The sequence below is a fragment of the Tiliqua scincoides genome, chromosome 2 (assembly GCF_035046505.1).
Source record: "Tiliqua scincoides isolate rTilSci1 chromosome 2, rTilSci1.hap2, whole genome shotgun sequence".
Taxonomy (NCBI): domain Eukaryota; kingdom Metazoa; phylum Chordata; class Lepidosauria; order Squamata; family Scincidae; genus Tiliqua; species Tiliqua scincoides.
The window spans coordinates 41,299,592-41,327,217 of NC_089822.1; the positions used below are offsets into that span (position 1 = coordinate 41,299,592).

General features: G+C 40.8%; 1 protein-coding gene across 1 annotated transcript in view; it reads right to left on the bottom strand.

The window, feature by feature from the left end:
- Positions 1–3,684: 3,684 nt before the first annotated feature.
- MCTP1 (multiple C2 and transmembrane domain containing 1) overlaps positions 3,685–27,626 on the bottom strand; it is a 254,641-nt gene continuing 230,699 nt past the window's right edge. The window contains exons 21-24 of the mRNA XM_066616140.1: positions 18,078–18,187; positions 10,787–10,896; positions 7,736–7,833; positions 3,685–3,756 (exon numbers count right to left, since the gene is read on the bottom strand). Of these exons, the coding sequence (XP_066472237.1) occupies positions 3,685–3,756; positions 7,736–7,833; positions 10,787–10,896; positions 18,078–18,187 (390 nt within the window). The remainder of the gene's footprint in view (positions 3,757–7,735; positions 7,834–10,786; positions 10,897–18,077; positions 18,188–27,626) is intronic.

Sequence of the window (27,626 nt, forward strand, 5' to 3'; positions counted from 1 at the left end):
CCACACAAAAGTTGAGTGCCTTGTTGGTAAAGGCAAGTCCCTTGGCTGGGCTCAACCCATCTCACTTGGCTCCCAGCCTGTGCCTTTGTGGAGTGAGCCACCTACTTTTACTTTTTACTGATCTGTCCTAGACCCTCCCCTGCTAAAAAAAGGTTCATTCTAGGTGATGAATGCCCCCACAGAGACTCAGCCCTCACTACAGAGAGGTCTGTGTGTTTGCTGCATGTGGCTGCCACCTTCCAAGGGAGACATCTTTCTGCACTGCCTGTGCTCTGTTCAAGAAGATAGTCCTTGGATACATGTTCCTCTGCGGGTATGATAAGGGGACCTGAAGTGTGCATGCAAGGGTATTTAGCTGCTTCCCCCCCCCCTTTTTGCTGATTTAGATGTAGCTCCTGTGGGTGGTGAGGCCAGTGTGGCTTTGTGTCATGTCATGTGTGTGTGGTGGCCTGGGGTCACCTTCCCATGGTCAGCAAAAGTGCTAACTGCTGTTGTGCTCATTCTCAGTGGCTGGCAGAGGGGATCCTCCAGGCCTTGGTCACTTATTAACCTTGCACCTCTCCCCCCCCCCCATCTGTTCACTCTCTGGCCACAGGAGGTAGGTGGATGACACGATTGGTTCCTTGAACATCACACTGATAATACATGGATGTTGCCTTGCTGATGTGCCAGTGTCAAGATCCTGCTTCATGGGTGACAGGATGTGTCAGGGTTTTCATGGGCACTATTGATGTTGCTGGGCAGGGCTGTGCCATCATTATTAGAAGGGCTACGCTGGTGTGGCAGTGCCTGGACAGGTTTAGGAATAGGACTTAAGGCATTCTATACTCCAAAACAAGCTTACTATCAGTACTTAAAACCAACTATAATCATACTACCTATGACAATTTTTTTGCATTCCAAGTCATAATTATTAATGGGACATCCAAAGTGAGTATTTTCCTCAATGAGATTTCAAGTGTACAATTAGAGCAGAATTCAAACACATGATAGAAAATCTGAACATGTTGCAAGCTTTTTTTTAGTTCCTCTCCATGGATTTAAAAATTGCTTTCAGAACTACAAAAAGTTGCCTTGTATAAGAACAACATTGCTGTAAACAAATGCCTTTTTAAAAAATGCCTGAGGTGAGATATCAAAATAAGGACACCAACAGGTGTAGATGCTCACGCCAGAATTAATTTGATCACAAGGAGCATCTTGAAACACTTGAGGCTTGTGGCAGGGTTATTCCCCAAAGAGATTTCCTTTCCAAAGCAAAACAGTAGCAGCCTACAGGCAAGTCATTGGTAGAAAATATTATGGAATGTTAGGATTAATGACTTTATGCAAATATACTTTAACATGTTCTAAGTATGGAAAACTGGGGTGGACAAGAAAAATGGGCAGGGAGAACATCCCGAAGAAAAAGTAGATAAATCATTTGATCATTGGCAGTGACACAGTTGTCTCTCTCATTCTATGCAAAGATGGGGGGGGGGGGGAATTAGGGAAGAACTTTCACAGCCTTGTTATGAAAACAAACCTTCCATATTAGAATGTATATTGACCCTTTTTATTCTGTAATTATTCACTTTGAGAAAATCTTGTCATAAAATACTTGATGCAAAACAAGGCAGGTGGCTACTGGAAGTGGTGCATTTTCTTTGGAACTGTCTCCAACAGATCTGGTAGTTACCTTTATTAATGACATTTAAATACTAGGTTATGACAAGCCTATTTAATGTCTTTTAATTGTGCTATGCTGTTTCAGGGACTTAAAATACTATATTTTGCTGTTCATTTTATAGACTGCTTGATTTTAAGATTTAAATTGTTGATTTATGTCGATACTGTTGTAGAAAAGTGACACAAACTATAAAAAGAGGGAACAGAAACAAAATATCCAACACAATAAAACCAACATTTGTCATATGAGTTTAATGTCATAAATAAGGTAGGCAGGCATTTTGTACAAGAAAAATGCCCACAGAATGACAGATAATAGTAAGTGAACAAATAAGAGGGGGAAAAAAAAATATTGTATCATGTAACAAGTTCACACAGTAATCAGAATAATCTGGAACAAAAAAAATCACATCAGTAGAGATTCTTCAATAAGGTTGATTTCATCAATGGAATATTCATCTGCAATAAAACAAAGACAGAACCTGCATACATGTGCATATTAAATAAAACACTATCACCTGGCAACACAACTAGAACTTGTTCAGGTCAAGTTCCTCCCTGAAGATAGAGAACTTGTTTGGCATTCTTTCAAGCATATTGTATAAATAGGCAAGATCAAAATAGTTCTTTTGTAAGAAACAGCAACAGATTCTTAAGATAAAAATAATTTTCAAAATCAGCTTTCATGAGAAATGCACTTTAAGAATACTTGTAGACATAAATCAACATACAGTATATACATTTTTTTCTGTGCATACACAATTCAATCTTTCTCTCAAAAAACTACAATTTGGACAGTAGTGCAATAGAATTTGGTAAGCAAACCACAGCTCAAACTGAATACCATGTATGAAGTGCATGGAATATCTATCTCCTGAAAACACAAACTCACTCGTTCTCACCTGATCCTTCAACATTCCTCTGGGAATTTTCTGAAAAGACTCCATGATACTGTCTTTGGGTATCTGCATCTTCATGGGGAGCAAGACCCCAACTGCTCAGTTTACAAATCTCTTTCTCTCTAGCTATGCAATGGCAATGATTTAAAGGTAACACACATTTCTATCTCTGCCATTTAATATACAAAATGGTTTCCACGAAATAGGGCATGAAACTTGAAAGATGATTTAATCAAGCAATATCAATTCTGCCCACATTGTATTCTCATTCCTCAATGTAAAAGGGACAGTACTATGCTGTAAACATGCTGTTAACATAACCTTTTATAATTAGCAAATGTACACATTTTAGCATTAATATTCTTTATTGCACAATGGTGTTCATAAGCTGACATCTGAAGCTATATGGTTTTAATCTGATAATAGTTCCTTTTCGAGTGAAATATATGTAAGTTGTTCATATGGCTAGTACATACAAATTAAGATTATAAAAAACTGGATATACAATCCCTTATAAACCTGGCAGTATTTTAGATACAGGTATGTTTTCCCAAAGTGTTGAGGTGGAATGATAAAAGTGTTAAGAACTTTAAAATCTTTGGAGATCCAGTAAGACATATATATTGATTCACTTTCTGGCAAAGACCTGGTCAATATGCAGGAGTGTCTAAAAGACAGATTTAATTTTTTGTTGATAAAATGCAAGAGGCCGTTCTTTGTTTATACTTTTGGTAAAATGTACAAACACAATGAATCTCTTTTCTGGTCATGCAAAATCCTCATTTACCTTTTCTAAAATCAATCAGAGCATCATTAAAAACATGTCTTTTCATTATCCAGTCATGTGTGTATCATTTACCATTTCACATTCATTCTATAAATGGGCTCTCTGATTTAACATAGCTTTGAAACAGCATAAGCTAGATTTGAAACCTTCATTTTAGTTTTGTACAACTGATGGTAGATTTTCACTCTTCAATCGCTCTGTACAATATTTACAAGTTTTTCCATTGTGATTAAAAGGTAAAATAAATACAGTGTAGAGAGGGGAAATACTCCTTAGGTTTTGGGCTGTGTAGTTTTCCTCAATGCTGGTCTCCACAGCACATGGAGCTGGCTAGCCAGGGTTGTTTTTCTTCCTCTTACTTGGACTGTGAGTAGGATCTTGTTTCAGTTCTTGGTATTGCACCTGTTTAAACACACAGATCAGAGAGAAATTTCAATTCAACAAACAATAGTATTAAAAAACAAACAAACAAACAAACAAACAATACATCTGGGCAAGGTATCAAATACTGGAAGGAAGTGCTATTGCCCTACAAGCTGCACCAGAAGTACAAAAACCCAGGCATAGCTGGGTCAAAACTGCTAGGTCAAAGGAAAGAAGAAAAAACAGGCCAGGAAATAACAGTATAAGGTGATGGAAACTTTCATGAAATGAAAGAACAGTAACCACTTTAAAGAGCAGGACCAAAATTCCTCTTAGGCAGTGGTTTTGAACAAGGTGGGATGTATTTTATTCTGAGGATGTACTATTTCCAGGGATGAGAAAGGGCTACTCCAGTGGTTTCAGACTGGGGCATCACGATGCCCCAGCCTGAGGGCCCTGGCCTCTTTCCTCTTGAGGGCAGGTGGGAGGCAGTGATGGGATCCCCAGGATCACGCCGCTCAGGAGGGCTGCAGGGACTGGGATGCACTCACCAGCCCCTGCAGCAGCCTGTGGGGGGTGAAGGGAGCCCTGTGCGAGCATCTGCAGGGCTCCCCAGATCAGCAGAAGTGAAAGTGGAGCAATTGCACTCCACCTCAGCAAAATTGGAAGTGGAGCGCGATCGCTCCACTTTCACTTCTAACAAGCTGGGAAGCCCTGCAGGCGCTCGTGCAGGGCTCCCCGTATCCCTGACAGGCTGCTGCAGGGACTGGTGAGCACATCCCAGTCCCTGCAGGCCTCCTAAGTGGCGCAACCCTGGGGATCGTGTCACTGCCTCCCCCCGCCCCTGCTGCCTCCCCCCCCTGCAAGGACTTACAGCGGTGCAAATTCTCCTAGAGAGTTTGAAAACCACTAGGCTATTCAAACCAGTTATACATTTTGCCCAGTGAAAACATTCATAGCATCAAATAACAGTTCAAAACAGAAGACAAGTCCAATCTACTTAGAGAAAGGATTTTAACTATATTTTATATACACACTTTGACAGATATGATTTATATACAGAGTCTGCAATTGTCTTAAATTGAGTAAACGTTTCCCTATCAAAAATTAGTTGCAGTCAGTCTTGCATATCCTGCTAAATAGTTCTTCTTTGGGCACGCTTGCATTTCCACCATTCTCATATCGCTGATTCTCCTCTTAAACCATGCATGGCATGATAGGCCACCAGTGTGTCTTTTTTCACTCATAACAGATATTTGCATATTAAAAGGAGGCACCCAGGCCAAATACTATTGTACAGAGGGTGACAAAAAGAAGCGGGTGGATGCTGTTTTCCAAAATGACTTTCCAGGTCATAGGTCACTGCATGACATGAATTTGATTGCTTTTGGGAAAACAGTTCTAGCTCAGAAAATAATGAACCAATATGGACAAACCATACATCAAAATGATGGTATGGAGGTATAATTTAAAACAATGTGTGTGTCCACCACACACATACATGCAATTTTATATAAAAATATGACTCAAACAAAATACCATATTAAGGCCCAAAAATGGATTTTGAGTAAAATACTGTTTAATCACCCTGCATACTTCATTCAAGCATATCACATGCTTGACACTAAGCTTTTAGTTTAGTGTCCCACTTTAGTGAAACCCACTTTCTGGGTAGTGAAGGGATTGTGAAGAGTTCCAGAAGGATCTATCCAAACTGGGAGTATGGGCAGCAAAATGGCAGATGCATTTCAAGGTAAATAAGTGTTAAGTAATGCACATTGGGGCAAAAAATCAAAACTTCACATATAGGCTAATGGGTTCTGAGCTGTCTGTGATGCATCTGGAGAGAAATCTTTTGGTGCTGGTGGACAGCTCAATGAAAGTGTTGACCTAATGTGTGGTGGTGGCGGCAAAGAAAGCCAATTCCATGCTCGAGATACTTAAAAAAGGGATTGAGAATAAAACAGCCCAATGGTATAAAGCCATTGTACAAATCAATGGCAAGATCACGTTGGGAGTAACTGCATACAGTTCTGGTCACCACATCTCAAAAAGGACATAGTGGAACTGGAAAAGGTGCAGGAGAGAGCAAAATTCTTACTGGGCTGGGGCATTTCCTTTAAGAGGGAAGGCTATAGCATTTGGGCTCTTTAATGTAGAAAAAAAGATGCTTGGGGACGACGACATGGTTGATGAATACAAAATTATGCAGGGGATGGATAGTGTGATTTTCTTTTCCCTCTCACATAACATCAGAACCAGGGGACATCCACTGAAATTGGAAGAGTTAGAAAAGAAAATATTTCTTTACCCAGTATGTAGTTAATTTGAAACTCTTTGCCACAGGATGTGGTGATGGGAACTGACCTAGATACCTTTAAAAGGGAACTGGAGAGATTCATGGAGGAAAAGTCCATCACAGGTTACAAGCCATGATGGGTACATGTAACATCCTGGTTTTAGAAGTAAGCTACCTCAGAATGCCAGATGCAACAGAGCGGCAACAGGTTGCAATTACTATTTAAACCATCCCTCAAAGCTAATTTGTGTGTGCATTCATGTTGTGTATTGCATGCCAGATCTATGTATTTCCATCAGTGGTATGCACATTTTGCTGGTGTACTTGATCCAATAGGATTGGGTCATGTATCTCCGATTTCATAGGCCATTTTGCCACGCATTTTGCTTCCTTCAATGTTACACCAATTCCTGGGTATATTTGGGGTGCCGATTCCAAAAATGGCATCCGTTTTGCCCTATCACATCTAGTTTTGGAGACATGGCATAGCCTCTTTAGTGAATGGTTCAAGCAGCTTCCTCATGAGGAAGCTGCTTGAACCATTCACTAATGAGGCTATGCCATGTCTCCAAAACTAGACGTGATAGGGCTAAACGGATGCCATTTTTGGAATCGGCACCCCAAATTCATATCAAACCACCATAAAGTTTGGGAAAAACTTTTCTGACCCTTAATTTTGTAGGTCTGTGTTTTTGGTGAATATCTTTGTGAATATCTGTCCATGGATGTGGGAGAAATGAGCTTGCTAATAAATACGTAATATGCTTAAATTAGCTTTGATGGATGGTTAAAATAGTACTTGTCCAAAACTATTTTTTGGTCATGATCTATGTTTGTTGCTCATATGCTCTTATAGCAATTCACCCATAAAAGGTGTGAGTTACATTAACAATTTGTTTTGTATGCCAGCTCCTTACTTCTACTTTGACGCACATTAAGTCCAAATCAGCTCTCTCTCTCTCTCAGCTGCAGCCATTTTCCCAAAAGAAGCCTAACCCATACCATTTTCAAGCCTTGAAAAGAACCACCCACACTTTTTTTCACTCTGGGATCAACATATTTGACATGGGTGCCCATTTCTAACATTCAAATGCCAATAACTCATTTTCTAAAGCACTTTCTCATTGTTGGGGGACGTACTATGAAGTAGAAGCCTACATTGACAACCTACATAGAAAGGGTTGTTTTTATAAAATCTGGCACTTTGCTCACTATAGGATTGCTCACATTGGTCAGGATCCAAAGTGCTATTTTCAGCATACACCAGAATTTGGGCATGCCAAGTGGGATGTTTTACTTGTTCAACAATAACAGAGCCCTGTTTGCACCACAACATGCTTTTGAAAGTCCCCCAGTTGCTTTATGCTATATAACCATCTGCTTGATACAGCTGTTAACTGTTGACATGTTTAAAATATTTTTTTAAGCAATAAAATCTATAGAACCATTAGGATAACTTCTAGACAAAATTTAATGCCAATTGACAATTATTTAATTATCACACACACACACACCCAAAAGATTTTCTGGGGCAAAGACTATGTAAAGACTGTAATAGCAGGACATCAGAATAATAATATTTTTATTTGGTTTCACAAGCTTGTGAAAGTTCAGCATGATGATTAAACATACTGTAAGTTCACAAGTTTGTATTTAAAAAGAAGAAATTAACATTCCCAGTCATAAGCAATGATCTTAAGATAAAACACATATACACACCACTTGCACATCTGAAGGAACTCTGGAAAGGAAATCAAGTAGTTCGTTGTTGTCAATTGCATATGGACTTCGGAGTTTCTTTGTAAATTTATTAATACCTAAACAAAGAAGTTGATAATCAAATTTCAGAATTTAACCAACATTAACTTATGTTCCACTGAACAAATGGTTAGGATGGATTAGAAATTCATTACTGACAGGTGCTCCTTCCTTTTTCCTCTTGAACCAGAGGTTGGCAACCTTCAGTCTCGAAAGACTCTGGTATAAGCCTACAGCACCCAGTATTCCCAGGCGGTCTCTCATCCAAATACTAACCAGGCCTGACCCTGCTTAACTTCCAAGTTCAGATGAGAGTGGGCATCTGCAAGGTAGATTAGTTTTGATTTTACCACAGGATGCCATCAGTAAACCAAAGCTGTTCTTTTTTTTTTTAACCTGCTAAAACCACTTAAAAATTTAGTGCCAAATGGAAACACCTCTGGAATATCACTCACCACATGAATCATACCTATGATGCTGAGGCCTGATTGAGGCCTGATTGAGGCTTGATTTATCAGGCTAGTGCAGGAACATGCATGTAGCACTCAAAAAGCATATTATTTTAAATGACAGGACAGGACATGATCCTGCTTCTTTGCCTTGTGATTGGGAACTAGCATATATGATCCTTTTAGAACAGGGGTGTCAAACTCATTTCATGCAGTGGGCAGTTAGTATCCATGGCACCTGCTAAAGGACAGAAGTGACATCATTAGGCAGGAAGTGATGTCATTAATCAGGTAATGACCAGAAATAAGCACTTGGTTCTCCCCCAGGAACTCATTAGCTGCAAAACATGCAAATCTTGATAATATTTTCAAGATATGGGAGAGCCTAATTATGACACAAGACAACCTTTCAGCAGTGCAGCTTCTGCCGAGAGATGCTGCCTCTATTTTTCCCCCCCACCATGTGGAGTAGTTAACAATTCGAACAGTACATAATTTGTCACCTTAAAATGGGCCATGTCCAGTCTTAATTAATTAAAATAAGTCTTTAATATAATGACCATGCCAGCCACAATATTTGATCTTCTCTTGATCAGTCCTCACCCTTTAATACTGCATCCCTCAGTCACCACATCCTGGCCCTAGAACAGCCATTTTCAACCACTGTGCTGTGACACACTGGTGTGCCACGAATGGTCCCCAGGTTTACCATGGGAGTTTGGTGGAGAGTCATTTATTAATAGGACCATTGGGGATATGAGCCCCCCACCAACAGCAAGGTGTGCCTTGTCAATTGTCCAAAAACTGATGGTGTGGCTTGACAATTTTAGTACCTTGTCAGTGTACTGACTGCCCTAGAAAATCACTGCCCTAGAAGCCTGACTTCCTTGGAAACATCACTTCTATCAGTGATCTACACACTTGCCTGGCTCCAGCTGGCATGAGAGAGATTAGAGAACAAAGAGATAAATTGGCAGTAACTTATTTCTTTCAGTTCCTATTACAACTGCTTGCTGTGGAGAAGTCACTTTGCAGCTCAATTATCACAAACCCAATTATCATGCAGTCCAGATAAGTAGCTTCTGGGGGCCTGATCTGGCCAGCAGGCCTTAAGTTTGACACCCCTGTTTTAGAACATTACCTTGCATGAATGTCAGAAAATGTCATGTAATGATGGCCATGTAGATCAGCCCTACTGCAGGCAGTTTTTCCACACCAGTAATGTGATTTCTTGTTGGTGGCTGGTGTTAGCATGAAGACTGATCTGATTAAGACATGTTCTGAGCTGTCATAAAGCCTTTTAGCTCTGAAATATGTTTAGTAAATTCTTCCTGTTGTGCAGGACTATTTGTATCCCTGTTCCATAGTGGTATTTTATTAGCCGCTGCCAGGGCTTGTTAGCTGTCACCTTCACCTGCCATGGTTTTTAAATGGCCAACACTTTCTCTGTTTGGAATTGTCTGGTTTTTTTTTAAAGAATACTCAGATTCCCAATTGCTTGCAGTTGTGCTCTAGGTATCCATTTTGATAGCATCAGTCAAAGGAGCCTTTAGTACTATTGAACAGAAAGTTTGTGTCAAGTATTGTGAGAATCAAGAATATGAAATTTATTTTATTAAGCTTTTATATGCATCACCACACCAAAATAGTTAACAAGATGACAACTTGTAATACACAACTTGATAAAATTCAAGTTTCATTAGTGACATATTTTCTATCACTAACACTGTTTAGTATCTCTTTTAAACTAGTAGCAGGAAGCCAATACATATGGAAGCTCTACTAGAAAAACAAAAGATTTCCTTGACCACTTGCATCCATAATCCATGTGACTACATATGATGAGTTTGTTGTTTTTTTGTTTTTTTCTGTATTCAGTGATCAGCAACAAATACATTCACTGTGCACCCCACAAAAGTGCATAACGGGTATATTTTTCACTACTTATTCCACTAGAATACACACAAGTGTAGGCGAGTAAAACAAAAATCTTGTATGGAGTAGTCTTACAGCACTAACCTATGCATATCTACATAGAAGTAAGTCGCACTGAGTTCAAGTACACTTATTCCCAGGTACAGAAGACTGCAACTTTAGTCACTGCTTTAATAATCATGTGTGTATTTCTGTTCATTTAAAGGTGACCCCCTCATTGCTGGCTCCTAGGCACTGTCTCTATATAGTTCCACTTGATAAAGGACTGAAAAAGCATATTGTCTTAAATGCGCCATATAAATTGAAATGCTACTGTTTGTAAGTGGTGAAAATAAATCAGAGTAATATCTAGACAAAGCTACAGTTTGATATATGAAGAATCCTCATGGATACATGCTTATAGTATGATGAAGTCCACAATGCCAGACAAGAAAAATGTGTTTTGCAAGCAGGCCTAAATCTTTACACAGTTGTGATTTCTAACTGACCTGTCTGTTTCCATCTTGTAGTAGCTTCATGATCATAAATACAGAGAACTACTGCCAGTGTAACTCATCCCTTAAAAACAGTTTGTTCCATGTGGCACAGACAGCTTTTGAGGGGGGGGGGGGAAAAAGGCTTTACTTACCCCAGACAAGGACAATGTATCTCAGTGGAATGAAATACAGGATGACTGTGAACACACAGAAGGCAACAATGGCCAGCCAGCTTAAGAATGGAACAGTCCAGTTGAATGTACTGAATGAAAAATTAACACAAGTCAGAAGCATCATAACTTCACAGAACAGAATTAATAAAAACAACAAGTCAGGCAGAATATAGACCTTATAATGGAACAAAGTTAGGCTTTCGTGAGAGAATCAAAGTGGTTTATGAATGCATGAATATAGAATATGATGTACATATAATGATGTCCCTAGAAGCTTACAGTGCAATCCTATACGTGTCTACTCAGAGGTAAGTCCCACGAAATTAAATGGAGCTGACTCTACAATAAGTGTGCATAGGATTGCATTGCAGTCTACGACATTGGGGTGTACACTCTCTTGTGTCACAGTAAAGCACAATCTTCTTCATTTTTATCAGCCTTCATCTCTGTGCTAATTAGAAAATGTAGATTTCTGTTTATGGCATTCCAGATCTTTCCTTTCATCTCCCTCACACTCCCTCCCCGATACTGCCCTTTGTTCAAAATTACTTTCAAAAGAAATGTACAGATGCCTTCAAGCTGAAGTTCAAACCATCATCCCTAAGGCTTTTTAAAAACTGTGCCCTTGGCAAGAGCCACTTGCCAAACATTTTCTCTTTGGTATCTAGCAGCACTCCTGAGATCTACCCTGCGTGGGAGATTATTTATTCAGCACCACCAATGTATGTGGCATATTACGGCGCTACATTGGCAAAACCAGACAGTTCCTGCTCTCAAGAAGCTTACAACCCAAGGACATTGTGTTTGGCATTTTTAACCCATTTCTGTCCAGCCCACAGCTGTACACATTTGATCCCTGTTGAATATATGCGTTTGGCAGAAATGGCTTGATTTGGAAGAACAGTTCTCATGGTGAGGGAAAGATCATAAAGGTTCAAAGGGTGAAAGTAATGGCTAGAATTTAAGGAAAAAAAAAACAGAGAGGAGAATACTGAAGTGGGGAAACCAGTGGCAAAATACCAAAGATGGAGAGCAAGCTTGCACAAATCTTGCTGGGGGAGAAGGAAGAATTTCTTACCATCTACTCCTGTACTTAAAAGAGGCAAGAGAGGATTCTCTAACCCTCCCACTGAAACAGGAGGCAGGGCCAGATTTCTCCATGGGAGGGTTCCAGTCATTAAGGATGGCCCAGAAAATGGTAGGAATTCTGAGTATTAAGATATAAAAACAAACTCATGCCAAAAAGGTAAGCAATTGTCAAAAATAAGCTAACTACTAGCTTTCCTATCATATACAGGTCCGAACTATTCATCTGCAGATTTGGAACCTGTGGATTTAACTCATCACTGGTTCCAAACCTGTGGTGGTGGCTGGACCTCAGCTCTGGATGCGACTGCAAGTGTTCTCCAGTCAAGTCTGGGAGGCTTTCTGAGGCTCTTGGAGGAGCTGGAAAGGCATTTCCTGTTTTTATGAAAACAGGAAGTGCCTTTCTGGCACCTCCAGAACTCTCTCTGAACATCTTCAGTCAGGTCCAGAAGTTACATTGGACCGATTTATGGATTTGCTTATCTGCAGGTTTCAATATCCACAGGAGGATCCAGGAACAGATCCCCCGTGGATGCATAGGTCCAACTGTAGAGGGATGGATTCATACCATCAGACAGTTAAGGTGGCAATGCCCTCTTGCTTCCTTCAGGAACCAAAATTTGTGATAAAAATTATTTTTCCCACAGGTAAGCAGGAGGGCACTCTCTACTTCTCAGATACAAGAACACAGAAGTACACTGTATGGGCAGGCTCCCAAGCCAATCAGAAGTTTTTTCTTTGAAAGTACACTTTGCAGAATCCTCATAACACATATGCAATATCTGAGCAGGAACGCACACCAGTATTTTTTTTAAACTCCTGGCAAATGTGCACACAAACATCTGTATCACTAGCCTAAGAATCCTCACCTAGAAGGAAGCTGCATCATAATGCACCAAACATGATAACCACCCTCTGGCACTATAAAGTTTTGTCATGTAATCAGTGTTGGGAACTCAAGTCAGTGACTTTGACTTGAGTTGCAAAAATGCATGATTTTGGGTGACTCAGCGACTCATGAGTCACACGTGTGGAAGACTCTGGAAAAGACTCAAGTCATGGTCCCTCTGACTTGGCACTCATCCCCACGCATGCTGACTAGAGTCTGCCTTTGCCTGGGGGTGCTTGCTTACTGTTTTCACTGCATGAAAAAACTCATGGGGCCAGCATTCTGACCAGTGAGCAGCAGGAAGTTCCAACCAATGATCATTCAACAAAGGATGGGCATTAGGATATTTTTATTGGCCGAGGGAGAGCAAGAGTAGAAGCCCAAGGAGTTTCTTGCCTTACAATTGGCTGCAAAAGCCCAAGGGGACAGGAGAAAACTCTTTTGTCAGGTGCTGCTTTCCAACCTTATGACCACTTGGCTCTGTTGTTACTTGGGGAAGGAAGCCCCACTGAATGAACAGTTACAGTGGGACTACTTCTGAGTAGGGCTGCCAAGGATCAGGTCATCCTGGTAAGCCTCACAGCTGCTGCACATGACTGTCCTCCCTCTTGCCGCTTCTGTCCCCCCTAAAGGGGGGGGTCAACTCGACTTGAGTTCATTAGAGTCACTAAAGGGTGACTCGGAGACTTGGAAAGTGACTCCGTTAGGACTCTTTGACGAGTTGAGTCACGGGGGGCGGTGACTTGGTTCGAGTCAAGCCTCACTAGGTTTTCCCAACACTGCATGTTATGCTTTCCCAAGGCTTTTTACACCAGTTCAACCCAGTTCTGAAGTCACATTATTCCTACTGATTCCTTATAAAAGGAACAAATACAGCCTCTAATTTTCTGGTTCTGCCCAAACAGAATGTGATGGCTCTCCTAACAATCATTAGATTATATTTCCCTTCCTGCTGATGAACTGATGAACTTGCTGCAGCCAAGAACTCTTCCTTTCGTTCCCTGCTTGGTTCAACTGGGTCACTTCTGGAGGACAACTTGTGAGTAGGAGAGATGAGAAAAGAAGGCTATTGGGATTGCAATTGGCTGAATCCCAGCAGTATCTATAGACCTGAGGTATTCAATCTGTGCATCCCAGCTCCCTAGGGAGGCATGGCTAGCTGCCAGGAGCTTTGTGAGGAATCTCCAGGAGAGAGGTGGCCATGGCTGCAGGACAGAGTAGAGTAGCTGCTCTGCTCAGCTCAGCTGCACCTGCCCCTCCCTACTCACTGCTTTTCTTTGGCTGTGGTGGAGCAGCATGAGGTGGATGGGGTGTGTAAAACATGGTGGGGGGAGGTGGGAGAGAAGGCTGGCTGGGCAGCTGAGGAAGTGCCGCATCTCATCAGCACAGGGCCAGCTCCTGGCAGGCTTCAAACTGGGAGGGAAGAGTTAAGTACAGGCAGTGAAGCACTTTCCTCCGCTTGGGAAGTAGGGAGCCCAGTCTGCTCTTGAGGGGGGTGTCCAAATGCCCCAGCCTGCGTTCCTCTGTCTTGTCTGGGGGGAACAGGGGTGGCATCTGCATGTTGGGTGTATGTGTGTGAGCAGCCACCATCTACTTTGGGGTGAGTTGTAATCTTGCTCTGTGTGGCTGCAATCCTGTCCACACTTTCCTGGGAGTAAGCCCCATTGACTCAAATGAGACTTTTTTTCTGAGTTGACCTACATAGGCTAGGATCACCTTTCTTTCCCCCCCCCTTCAAAAAAGAAAAAAAGCCACTCTTGATGGCTTTGTCTCCAAAAATTGATTAAAAAATAAAAAATACCCATTCCTTTCCAGACACCCCCCCTTTTCCTCCTGCCTCCTGGGAACTTCCCATGTTATAACTTCCCATGTTATTATTATTATAATTAACAGTATTTATATACCACTTTTCAACAAAAAGTTCCGGTTTACAAAAAAAAAACACCAAATAACTTATGGCTTCCTGTCCCAAAAGGGCTCACAATCTAAAAAGATGCAGCATCAGCAGACAGCCACCAGAAAAGACACTGCCGGGGGGAGGTGGGCCAGTTACTCTCCCCCTGCTAAATAAAAGAGGAGTACCCACCTGAAAAAGTGCCTCTTACCAGTTAGCAGGGGTTATCTGTTGTTGGCTGCTAAATGTTGGCTGCTATTGTAAGACAAAAGGCACAATCCTAGCTAGGTCTACTCAGAAGTAAGTCCTATTGTGTTCAATGGGACTTACTCCCAGGATAGTGACATTAGGATTGCAGCCAAACAGTCACTGGGTCTCAGTTTGCAATTAGCCGATACATATAAAACAAAGTCTTCCCCTCCCCCAGCAAATTCATCACTTCCCTGCTCCCTTTCCCAAACCCTCCAGGTGCACTGCTAACAAACTCAGGGCACAATCCTAACCAGGTCTACTCAGAAGTAAGTTCTATTTTGTTCAATGGGGCATACTCTCAGGTAAGTGTGGTTAGGATTGCAGCCTCAGAGTGCTGGCAGCTGTTTTTTGGTTTCTAGTGTATAATTATAACACCTTCATCCCCATTTTGGGGGTAACTGAGGTGAGGTGTTGTAATGGGGAGCTGTGACCAATGGCCCCAAGGATCAGGGGAGCTGCGGGCCAGAAAAGTTCGAGAACCACTGCCACAGACCCTTCCTTCCTCAACCCACGGAGGGTTGTTACCTACTTTTTACCTAGGATGCGTCAGAAGATGAGAAAGGGCCAATAAAAAAAAAAAGATTGCCTAAGCCAGGACAGTCCAACTTCTAACAGCTAGGGAGCTGCATGACCCCGGCATCTTCCCCCATCCCAAGTGCACAGACACATAAGTAATTGGTGGCGATGTGATGATGTCACCTCTAATTACTTTCGGGTTTGGAGACACCAAAGTTAAAGGGCAGGCTTAGGCGGCAGGAGGAATAGATGGGTGCGGCCAGGCTTTTCCATTTCCTAACCAGTGGTGTCGCAAGGGGGGTGTGGGCCACACTGGGTGACGTGCTTGGGGGTGATGCGCCCTGGGGGGTGATGCGCCCTGGGTAGCTTCAGGAGCTACCATGTCATGCCATACACCGTTGGATACGGAATTCCCAGTGGAGTGTAATGCAAAAAATCAGAGTGAAATCGCTCCTTTCCTTCAAAAGTTATGGCCAAAAAAATGCATGCAGCCCTATGGAAAGTGAAAGTGAGCCGTATCGCCCGTTTACTCGTGAGTAGGAGTACTTGCCATAGTCGGAAAGGGCAGGCAGAGAGGACTCCAAGGACTTCAGAATGGTCCTCATCCAATGAATGCAGCCCCCAAAACACCTGAGAAGGAGGTCCCTCCCTCCCAGCTGCAGTCTACTGAGCTCTATGGAAAGTAAACTCAGCCACATGGTCGCGTTTACTCACGAGTAGGCAGATGTGCCTTGCCTTTTGGTCAGGCCAGGGAAAGGGGAATGTGAGGCCACCAGAAGGGTCCCAATCCGATGGAACTGGAGGCGACAAATGCTCCAGAAGGCAGCCTCCCCTCCCCCCCACTAAAAAGGACAAAAAAGAGGCTTGAGATGGTAAGAAGAAAGTTTTCTATTCTGCACTTGCAAAGCCAGGTGGGTCTTTATCTTGAAATGCCTGAAATAGAAGAACTTTAAACTGGGCACTGGGGAGGGCTGGAAATTTCACTGATTCTTTTTTTTGGGGGGGGGAAGGGTTATTGCAGGCAGGCTACAGAGTAAGCACCATTGACTACTATGGAACTTACTTCAGAGTAGACATGTATAGGCTTGAGCTCACAGGTTGCAATTCTACACACACTTTCCTGAAAGCCCCATTGACCACTATGGGATTTATTTCAGAGTAGATTCATTTGGTGGAACAGGACTGGCTCCCCCTTATTTAATTATTTCTTTTCTTTTAATTTAATTATTTATAATTATTTTAATTTGCTTGATGATGTCACTTCTGGCCAGGACATCACTTCCAATGGGTCCTAGACAGATTGTCATTCTAAAAAGTGAGTCCCAGTGCTAAAAGTTTGAGAACTACTGCAATAAGGTGTTAGTAAGTTGACACGGGGTGTGTGCGTGTGAGAGACTCTACAAGTTTTCAAAATCACTAAAATCAGAATTTGGAGGAATAACACCATCTTGTTATAGATCAATCAATGTGCAATTTCATGCAGAATGCAATGAAACAAACCACACTGAAATATCTGTGTTCTAACAAAAGGTACAGCCAAAAAACCAGTGGGGGCGGGGCGATGGTGCATCACCACGCCCACCACCTGGGGCACTGCCCTGCCCATTGCATGGGGTGATGCGCAGGCCTCCCGCACCCGGTGACACGAATCCTAGTGACGCCACTGCTCCCTACCACACTGTTGAAGGAGAAGCTGGAATGGGTGTGGCAGGACAATAAAAAGTCGCTGAAGCAGGAAGAGGCAGTGGGTGGTGGCTGAAGCAGGGCTTTTGAGGACTGCCAGAAAGGGCCTTGTGGGCTGGATGTGGCCCGCAGGCCACATGTTGGACTACCCTGGCCTAAGCTTTCAAATAAATGCACATGGAGCTGAGCTGAGCTGAGACCTTGCTTCCCACCTGCTAGGCAAAGCTGATCTGAGAGCCTTCCCATGGAGCAATAATTGGCCCTGTCATTTGTCTAGAAAACATCTTGAAGGATATTTTCACAATATCTTGAATGAAAGATAATGTTCTCCTGTCTCTCACAGGGCTGACCCAATATTTCTTTGCACCAGAGTGCCAAATGCTATCCTCCTTACCAGGAGAGGTACCAACCACAGTTTCTCTCTTGCTCAGAGTCAGGAATGGAGCAGAAGTATGAGGGAAGGGGAGTGGTGAGCTAGAGTGGTGGTGGTAGAAAGGTAGAAATATTTTGAATATTCATCACCACAGCAGGGTAGAGATCTTCAGAAAGCATTTCCAGAGCTTGATATTACAATATAATTACTAGGAATATAATTTTATTTGGGGCTTTCCTATCCCCCATGTTTCATGATGCTATAGGGTTGCTTGTTCACCATAATTCTTCATCTAAACTTTAATACCTGTAATTTTGGCTTCCAAAATATTTTACCAAAGTCTGGTAGAAGTCAAATATCCAGTATGACTCTGATCAAATTAGTAAAGGCATCATTACCAAAAGAAATTATTCTTCAGAAATCTTTTAACTCCTCTTAATTAGCAAGCTAATAAAGGGTAAAAATGGCTTCATCACCAAGCTGGAAGCAAAAAACAACTCTGGTTTTATTATTATAGACATCCTGTTATCCTGATCCCCTGCAGTTGGCAGTTGAGTGCCAACGTATCAACACTCACTTTTTTATCCTTTCTCCAAAGGAAGCCACTTCATCAAGGACATTCTGGACACTGATACACACTTCCTGGATGGCATACAGCTTATTCATAAATCCTTTCTTTTCACCATCCTAAGGATTAGGATAAAAAGACAAAATCAGCAATCAGGGAAAAAAAAAACACTAGAAGTGTTTCTGGTCGTATGAGAATTACTACAGTTTTCCTATACTTTCACTAGCATACCCAGAATGTATATGAGAACACAATAATGACTACATCTACCCCGTATCAATTTTTTAAATATAACGTTCCAATAATTCAGGAAGTTGGCTTATTACTGATATCATATGTTGGGAATGTCAGTTTCATATACTGTGCACTTTGGTAAGCATCAGTATATTACTAACTCACATTTCTGAAATGTATTTGCTGCTGTTGACAGGAGTACACCTACATTTCAAAAAGATAAACCTTCTTTGGAAGCAGACCAAGATTCTAAAGACAAACCTTTGGGTTTCATAATAGTTTGGCAAAATTTCTAAGAATTTTGAGAGAAAACAGAGAAGGATGGTAGTACTACTAGTACCTTAGTATTTTTATTAAATGTGGGGAAGTATATGTATACATTTCTGAGATGAACTGATGGATAGTGACATAGCCCATACACTGCACCAGAAATGGTAGTTGCAAATGTGCCAAAAAGCACACTGTGGTGGCCAGGAGAGGAAAGGTGCCAGTAGGAGTCAAACTAAAAATGTTCTTCATGAAACCTATCACTTAGAAAACATACATCATCATACCTCAGACATTATACATCACCATTGCCACTGCATTTCTTCAATATTTTTTTTCCTTAATGCAGTGATTTTCAAACTGGTGGGTCACAACCCACCAGTTCGTGTAAAGGTTCCCCCGTCCCTTTAAGGAGTGGGAGAAGGGGAGAGGCAGAACAGAAGTGCTTTGCGCCCACTTTCATGCAAAACAGAAGTGCTTTGCGCCCACTTTCTCAGAATGTTCCAAGCCTTGGGGAGCGCTGTGTAGGGCTCCCCGCACCTCCTGCAGACCTCTTGAAGTAAGTGCAAAGCAGCCCCCTTGCCCCCCCTTAGCAGCGCGATCCTGGGGATTGCGTCGCTGCCCTAGCCCCTCCCACACAAAGACTTACTGAGGGAGTAAAGCTCCCTCAAATTTTGACAACCACTGCCTTAATGAAATAAACAACTTTGAACAACTTTGTTCAGCTATGCTGTCTATGGTACAGTTGTACAATATAGTATAGTTTTACATTAATTCATTCAACCTTTATTGGCATAAGCAATGTCCACCAAGTAAACAAGTATAAAATATCCAATAGTTTTACAATACCATAGCTCAAGGCCTAGGAGCGGGGGGTAAAGGGGGTCAGAAAGGGGGCCCAGGAGCCAAAGGAGGGGGCCCAAAAAGTTCCTGGGACCTGACATTTTCCTATCTTACCTGAACTAACTGCTAGTGCATAATGCTGGGGCACAACCATGTGCATGCAGTGTTAATTACTGCTGCAAGCAATACACACCAGGCCCAGGAAAGCATCCATGACCCTTCTTAACATTGTGTCAAATTTGGGAGGAAACTGGCCTGCTACAGTAGCTCTTTGGCATTTCAAAAATTTTAGAGAGGCTTAGGAGTGTGGTTTTCTATATTGCTTTCCCATGGTCAGGTAGACCTAGACTCTGCATCAAGAAGCCTAGTAAACCTGAGCTCCAAAGTCTATTGTGGTTGTCAGCACCCTCCCCCGCCCTATTTTGCCTCCCGCCCCATTCTGCTTGCCCCTATTGCCCCCCTTCCTCTTTGGGAAGGGGCCCAGAAGAAACTTTGTACCCCTTGCTAAAATTCCTCTCATAGTCCCTGCCATAGCTGTACACCTCCAGGAGATCTAGGGCATTATTCCAATAGTCATATTGCTCTAGCACATGCAAATCAATGGATTTGATCATATAACTAGCAGGCTGGGAAATTACTGTTCTGTTCAACAATTGCTAAGTATCCAATCCAGTCTCAAGTCACAAACTGCTTGCTGTTCCTACTTATGCCTCTTCAAGTACGATTCTCAGAACTCAGCGTAACTTGATTCATCATCAAATCTTGAGTAGAAAGAATGATATCAGAATAACAAAAAACATACCCTTTTCTTTTATCTCTAGAGCTCAATAGGGATTTCTTTGGGAGATCCTGAAGCTATTTTTCTTTACAAATATTTTAACAAGACCAACTTGTACCTCTTGAATGCACATCTGTTCCATATTTACTCCCTTAAAGGAAAGGCCCACTATACTCTCCTCAGTCCCACTGCACACTCCCTTTTTGAGCTTAAAGGAAATTTGTTGACATATTCAGAGGGAATCATAGACAAAACAGCATAGAAAAGAGGAAGCAGTCAAAAGGATAAGAGTTCAGCTTTGCTTAAACTAATTCCACATGCCCCACAAACCATTAGCTGTTTTTTATTTCCTGTTCCAAAGATTTGTAGAGAAAATAATCTGGGCTAGAGAAAAGCTACACTTTTCCCCAGTAAGGTGCTGTGTTAGCAAACAGAACATTTGAACTAAAACTCAGTGAATGAATGTCCTTAATAATCCATTTTTCAAACACTACTGGTATTTCCTGTCCAAACAAAGATGGACTGTAACTGGAATCAATTTTATCATCTATATGGCAACAAGTGCCAACTTTCTGGAAATAATTGTTTTTTACATACTGGGGAAAAGGGCAAACCACAGTTTTATGGCTGTTTAATTTCCTTTGTATGTTCGTTTGCTGTATGTCTAACAAAAGCAAGATATTTGGGGCAGGACAGCAGATTGGAATAAAGTATTAAAGCTGTCAGGTTAATCTTGTTACTTTGTCCTGAGTTCAAAAAAGAAAAAGAAACTGAATGCAGGGAATAAGGTTTAAATTTGTTTAAGTTACTTCTCAGTAAGCTTTACAATGTGGTATAATATGTTACACAGAATAATAAAATGTGTAAACTTTAGTTGATAAAACACATTTGGAATATATTTGATGTGACACAAATTATTGTAAAACAGGACAATAGAAGGAAGAATTTGGCATTTTGCCAATCTTTCTGCCATTTTCTTCTACAACAACATCTTGAAAACAAGAGTGCAGACACTAAGCACATGTTCGTAAATCATGATTTTTGCCTTTCAACACCATTCACATCTGTATATAAGAATCTTTATATTTTAAAGTACTGAGTGCAAAAATTGATGCATGTATTTATCACTAAATTGTTCTAACTCTTATAAAAATCTCAACCACTTAAAAAAAATCTAATTCATGTATCAATGGGAAGCTTTTACGGATGTGATAAGGACTGAAGAAAGCTTTTACAAGTGCTGAAAAATTAAGCTGCACTTGATATGTCCTATATGTCCTCTAAAACAGAAGCTAAAGCATAATTTGAATAAGAGTTTATGAAAAGAAGTTGGGCTTCACTGCAGGTCCTCCATCTAGTGCAGTTTTCCATCACACTAGATCAATAGCTCAATTTTTCGTGTGCAAGCAAACATTTATTTAGGAAGGAGTACCAGCACCAACACGACATAATAAATGATGAAGTTAAAAAGCTGCAAGTAACTTCAGTAGCAACATAAGGAATGTGGGAGTTTAGATCTGGAGCAACAACAAAACAGGTAACATTGAGGAAAAGTAAAAATCTGTTCTTTTGTGACAGTGTGATGTAGAAATGAGGTCATTTTCTATAAGGACCACCAAAATGCAGTATAGTTTGGTAAGTTAAAATTGATCTAAACAGGAGAATATACAGCTCACAAAATATGTCACAGAAACTGAATCGCCCTTTACATAATCTGAACAATTTATAGATTATAGAAGATGACAAACCTAACACTGCATGTTGTATATAATAAATACATGCAAATGAGACTAACACAAGCTAAGATTCTTAGAATGAACATGTATTTTTCAGTTATATACTGTACATAAACCTGAGCAGTGTGTTCATGCAGGAAGCCTGAACAAGAGGTACAACATACTTAGGTAAAAATGTGTTTTGGAACATGGGTGTATACTTGAACCACATAAGTCTTGAAAACCCCAGTTTTAATTTTACTAATTTTTATACTTTTACTAATTTTATTAATTCTTACACTACATTTTGTACTGCTTTTCTCAATGAACTCCACTACAAAATACACAATTTGTTAAGGAAACAGCATTAGAAAAATTCAAAAGAAAAATAACAACAAAATGCAAGGCACTCTCAGTTCCAAAATGCTAGATTTTAACACAAAAATTTGAACACACAGAAATTTGCTTTTTTTTTCCTAGTAGGAAGTTGCTTCCTTTTTGATAAAATACATACAGAAAAGCCTGTTATGAAACACACTTTTTATCATGTCCCCTGGGAGAAGGATGAACTTGGTACTCAGTAGAGACTGGCTAAGAAAAAAAATTAATGTCTTGCTCTGGGTAGGTCAAGTGGAGAAGATCAAACTGTTAGAGATGGAGGAAAAGGGTTTGGCTCACAGCACGAGCATCACAGTGTGTTTTTGTGATTCTCACAGCTATAGGGAGAGAGGTATTTCCTCCTTTCTGTTCATTAACCATGACATGGGTACATAAATATATCCCAATAATTGGCAAACTATGAGTCTCAATAGCAATATCAGTTTTCTATTAAACCACACTGAGAAATCACTTTGACTCAAACTCAAGATAGCAGCAGCAGCATTATGACAGCATTTGCAGAACCAATCTTATTGCAGCTATTTTAAAGTCACCTCAGTAGTCCACTGCTTCCACACAATCTTTCAGAATCATTTCCCTGTGAGGAATTTCAAATTTACTTTGAAAAGTAGTATGACTGCATCTGGAGCAATCTCTAAAGTATCAGGGATGTCGTGTTAAAAATAGAAGGAAGGCATATATAGTTAAATTTCCCAAGTTTCATAGCTAGAGTGCACTGGAAGAGGTCTTGTCAGCACATTTTGAGCTGGACAACGTTTTCTTTCTGACTAATGAGGTCCTTGGTTATTCCTTGGTGGGATTGTTAAAACCTCCCTTTGCAGGGTCAAGCTACTAGTGACTGAAAATACTCTTATGGTCAGAGCCTGGTACTGGTACCTTTGCAAAAAGCCATCACTGGGAATTAATGATTGGCTCAGTTACATCCTAGACTCGAACCTCCACTTTCTGAGGAAGGTCACAGAGAAAGCTCTGGGAGGCCAACATCAACAGTATCTGATCTCCAATTTTCTATAGCCCATAACTTGGGTTCAGGCCTTAACCCAGCAATCATTACATTCCACTAGGTTTATGATTTCCACATAACCATGGAAGGGAGCAGATGTTCAGGATAATGCTATTAAATTTACAACTACTTCTAACCAAGAGAGCTGTTTTATGGGAAAGAGCAAGAAAATGATAAGGCTGGTTTGCTTAACTTATATTTTCTCTGTGTATACTGGGTGACATACAGAGAAGAGGTTAGGACTTTGAAATGGAGAGAATAACTGTTTTTCCTCCTGACAGTATCAGTCATGTAGTAGCTTCAGACTCAAGTGTCAGAGCAGAGACCATACATGTTCATGAAGTATGTGATCCCTCAATTGAGAAATAGGAGTATTTAATCCACTACAGAACTCAACATGAAGTCTCAGACAATTCTCAAAAGTCTAAGGCTAACCCTTGCTTTTCAGAGAGACACATAATATATTGGGACAGGCTTTAGTCAATGATCCTGAAATCTAAAAAGAGCTGTATCATGAGACAGGCAGCCTTTTTATAATAATCACACATATATTTTCAACCTGTGTAACATCATGGTAGGTGGATGCGATATTTAAGGACGTAAACCAAAACTATTCCTAGACACTTGTGAAAAAATATGTCCTTGGGACAGATAATGCCAACTGGGAGGAAAAATTCTGAAAAACCAAACTTGCCAGCATTATGTCAACACTTGACTTCAGCAGTAATGAGTTCTGGAAGCAGCTTTTGTAGCAATGGAAACTAGAACACACTAAAAGAGATAACTGGAAATGTAAAACAGCCAGATATTTTAGTCTTCTGAAGGGAAGGGAATTGAATGGACTTTGAACGCCACACATGCAAAGATGATAAAATATTTTCAGCAGCATTTTACAAGCTTTTACCAATTCTGACTGATGAAAGAACATGGAAATTCCAAATCTGCATTAGTAAAAGTCACAGCTAAGAAGGTGGCATGGTCCAGTGTTGAATAATGGTGAGCATATACATTCTGTGCATGACTCAAGCTCTGTTCAGAGAAACAAAAACCATGGACACCTAGAGATGTAAAATTTCTGGAAATTTTGAAGCTCAGAAAAAACCCAGTTTTTTTCCCCGATTTCACAGGCCTACAAAATTGAGGGTCAGAAAAGTTTTTCCCAAACTTTATGGTGGTTTGATATGAATTAGGGGTGATAGATACTTTATTTACGGTCATCCGACCAGCTAGTCACAAACAACAAAACAAAATACACAGAATTAAAACCAACACCCCGTTACACATATGTAAAATCATAAAATCAGAGATTTACACTCTCAAGAATTTGGGGTGCTGATTCCAAAGTGACATCCCTTTTGCCCTATCACATCTACTTTTGGAGACACTGCATAGCTTCTTTAGTGAATAGTTCAAGCAGCTTCATCGTGATGCAGTGTCTCCAAAACTAGACATGGCTAAACAGTGTCTAAACAAAACTAAACAGTGGCTATGCAGTGTCTCCAAAACTAGACGTGATAGGGCAAAACGGATGCCATTTTTGGAATCAGCACCCCAAATATACCCAGGAATTGTTGTAATGTTTAAGGAAGCAAAATATGTGTTGGCCTGTGTTTTTTTAGGGAAAAAATGGAAATTTTTGGAAAAATCGAAAAAAATGTTACATTAGCACTTTTTTTTCCTTTTCCAGATTGAAAGTCATTCTGTTACTTTAGGAACATAAAATATGACTATGGACAATTTGACTTGGCATAAAATTATCACAACTAACATATTAAAAACAGAATTTACTTTCTTAAATAATATTTATTTGTAATTGTAACAAATGGAGCAACAATCTCCTGAACCATTTACTAGTTTATGTGGAACAGACAAAAATTTTTTAAAAAATCCAGAAGTAACAATTATTCATATTTCCTCTTCACAGTATTAAATAAAAATAAAAAACCCATTCTCATAAAAAGAATTGAAGAGGAGGGACATATATAGAAGGGAGTGGGACTAAGTTTCAATGAATGGGCATGAAATCTAATCAGAATCATTTACTGAGCTGTAATTATCAGTATGAGGGTGAGGCACCATAACGTGTCCCCCCCTCCTTTGCTCTGCACTCCGTGCACTCCAGGCAGAAGCGGGAAAATGGGGGAAGCCTATTGGCTGCATTATCTGTAGGGGCAGGGCAGGCTGTGCATCCAGAAGGCTCCTCACCTTCTGGCTCCAGTATGCTGGTTTTCCTGAGCCCTGCCCACCCACCCAAGGATAGTCTGAGAGTAGCTGGTTGCTCTTTGGGGAACCGGGTAGAAATTTTTTGTCACCAACCTAATTGGCCGTGGCTGGTGATTTTTTTGCCTACCCCAGACTGCTATGATATGGGTGTTGGGTTTATTGTCTGTACTACTTGCCTTTGGTCACTTTGGCAGGTTCATGCAGGCAGAGTAGACAGGGATGTAGGGAATTGGCATATATTGGGAGGTCAGCAAGGTCAGGGGGTGAGCCAGGACTGCTCAGACGATACTTGTCTAGGTTACGGAGGCTGGCTGGCAAGCCCCTGGGCGGATACAAGCAGAGATCACCAGTGGGTGTGGCCTGTGTGGTCTCTGCTCTTCCGCTGCCTCAATCCCTTGGGGTTGGTGGTCTCTCGGGCCAGGACCGAGGATGACTTGGAGTCATGATGTGATGCCCGTGTAGCCCAGGGGAGGCAGATGGTTAGCACTGCTTCCCCCAACTTAGTTGCCTGCACTTGGGGGGTGGTTTAGTTAGTTCTGCCTGCTGCAGATTTTATGGTTTTGATTAATAAGTGACCCTTTATCCCTAGCCTTTGTCTGGTGTGCTTATTTCGGAGGTGCAAGGATAATCAGTTTCAGTATCTGCTTCTGCAGCTACTCTGTTGCATCTATCATTATCACAGTTATTATGGACTTCTAAAAACTGAAGTTTTGCCAGGGTTGAAACAAGTTTCTCTATCCTTTCACATGTCAGTTTATTTCTTGATTTAGTGTGTTTCCAAACATAGATTCTTTTACATGCTGCAGAAGATGGAGGAATCTGAAGAAGGCGAGAAGCAAGAGGAATCAGAGGCTGTGTTATGCAAAGACCTTGCCACCATGGTGCAGGAGGAATATGTTTGGTAGAATCCCAGATTATATTCCTGGACCAAATCCCTGAAGATGTTCTATATTCTGCAACATTAGAAAGTACCTTTCTAACATCAAGTCCTAAATGTGATGCTTGTTTTGTATTCCAGTCAAATGCAGTAACAGTGCTATCATCACTTATATTTCTACCTTTGAATCTTGGATCCAGCAGATTTGCAGCACCATGAATTGGATGGCAACAAAATTCTTCCCTTTTTTAAAAATAAAATCTTTCACTTTACTTTCTTCTATAGTTGTAAGTGGAGATATACTGAGGTTTCAAAAACAGTTGTTTTTATCTTGGTCATTAGATAAGGAATTTCTGACAAAAGTGCACTATCTGATTCAGATGCAGTGATTGCTGCAGCAATTGGCTTTAGAATCTTCAGGGAATTTTGCAGCTGAACCCAGAAGACATCCTGATCAAGAACAGTGTTTCTCACACTCCTGGGTACTTTAAGATCTTCAACTATTACTGTTTCTTGAAGAGCTTCTTTGTTTTTCAGTAAGCTTTCAAAGGAGATCACCACTTCAGCCCACCAGTTTTACTACAAAGCTTCAGTGTCACTATTTTATTCTTTGCATTTTTTCTACTTGCTTCTTCTTGAAAACCACATTTACAATATGAGTACTTTACATGTTTTATAACTTCTTTTGCTCATCTATAGATCATTTGAAGGGTGTCCAGTTTCATAATATCATTAAGAAGCAAGTTGAGCCCATGAGATGCACATCCTATTGCAGTAATATGTGGATACTTATCCATTATGATCTCCCATGCTGCTTTCATATTGCTGGTATTGTCATTCAGCAAAGCAAATACTTTACCACTCCCAATTTTCTGTAGACTTCACATATTTTACAGCTGATATACTCTGCAGTATGTCTGTTCTCTCCTGTTTCAATGCTTTTGTAAAAAACTGGTTGAGGTGTTGTTATAACAAAATTTATAATTCCTTCTCCTCTCACATTTGTCCATCCATCTGTAAGTAGTGCAAGACACAGTGCTTCATTAATTTTTCCCTGCATAGATTCCATTACATGTTCATATTCTGACTCCAAAAGAGGCTTGCTCAAAGAATGTCTGCTGGGCAAAAGGTATGATGGTGTTAGTAATTTCAAAGCTTCCTGCCAGTACGTATTTTCAGTTATTGAAAATTATGTTTCAGAAAAACATACTGCTCTTGC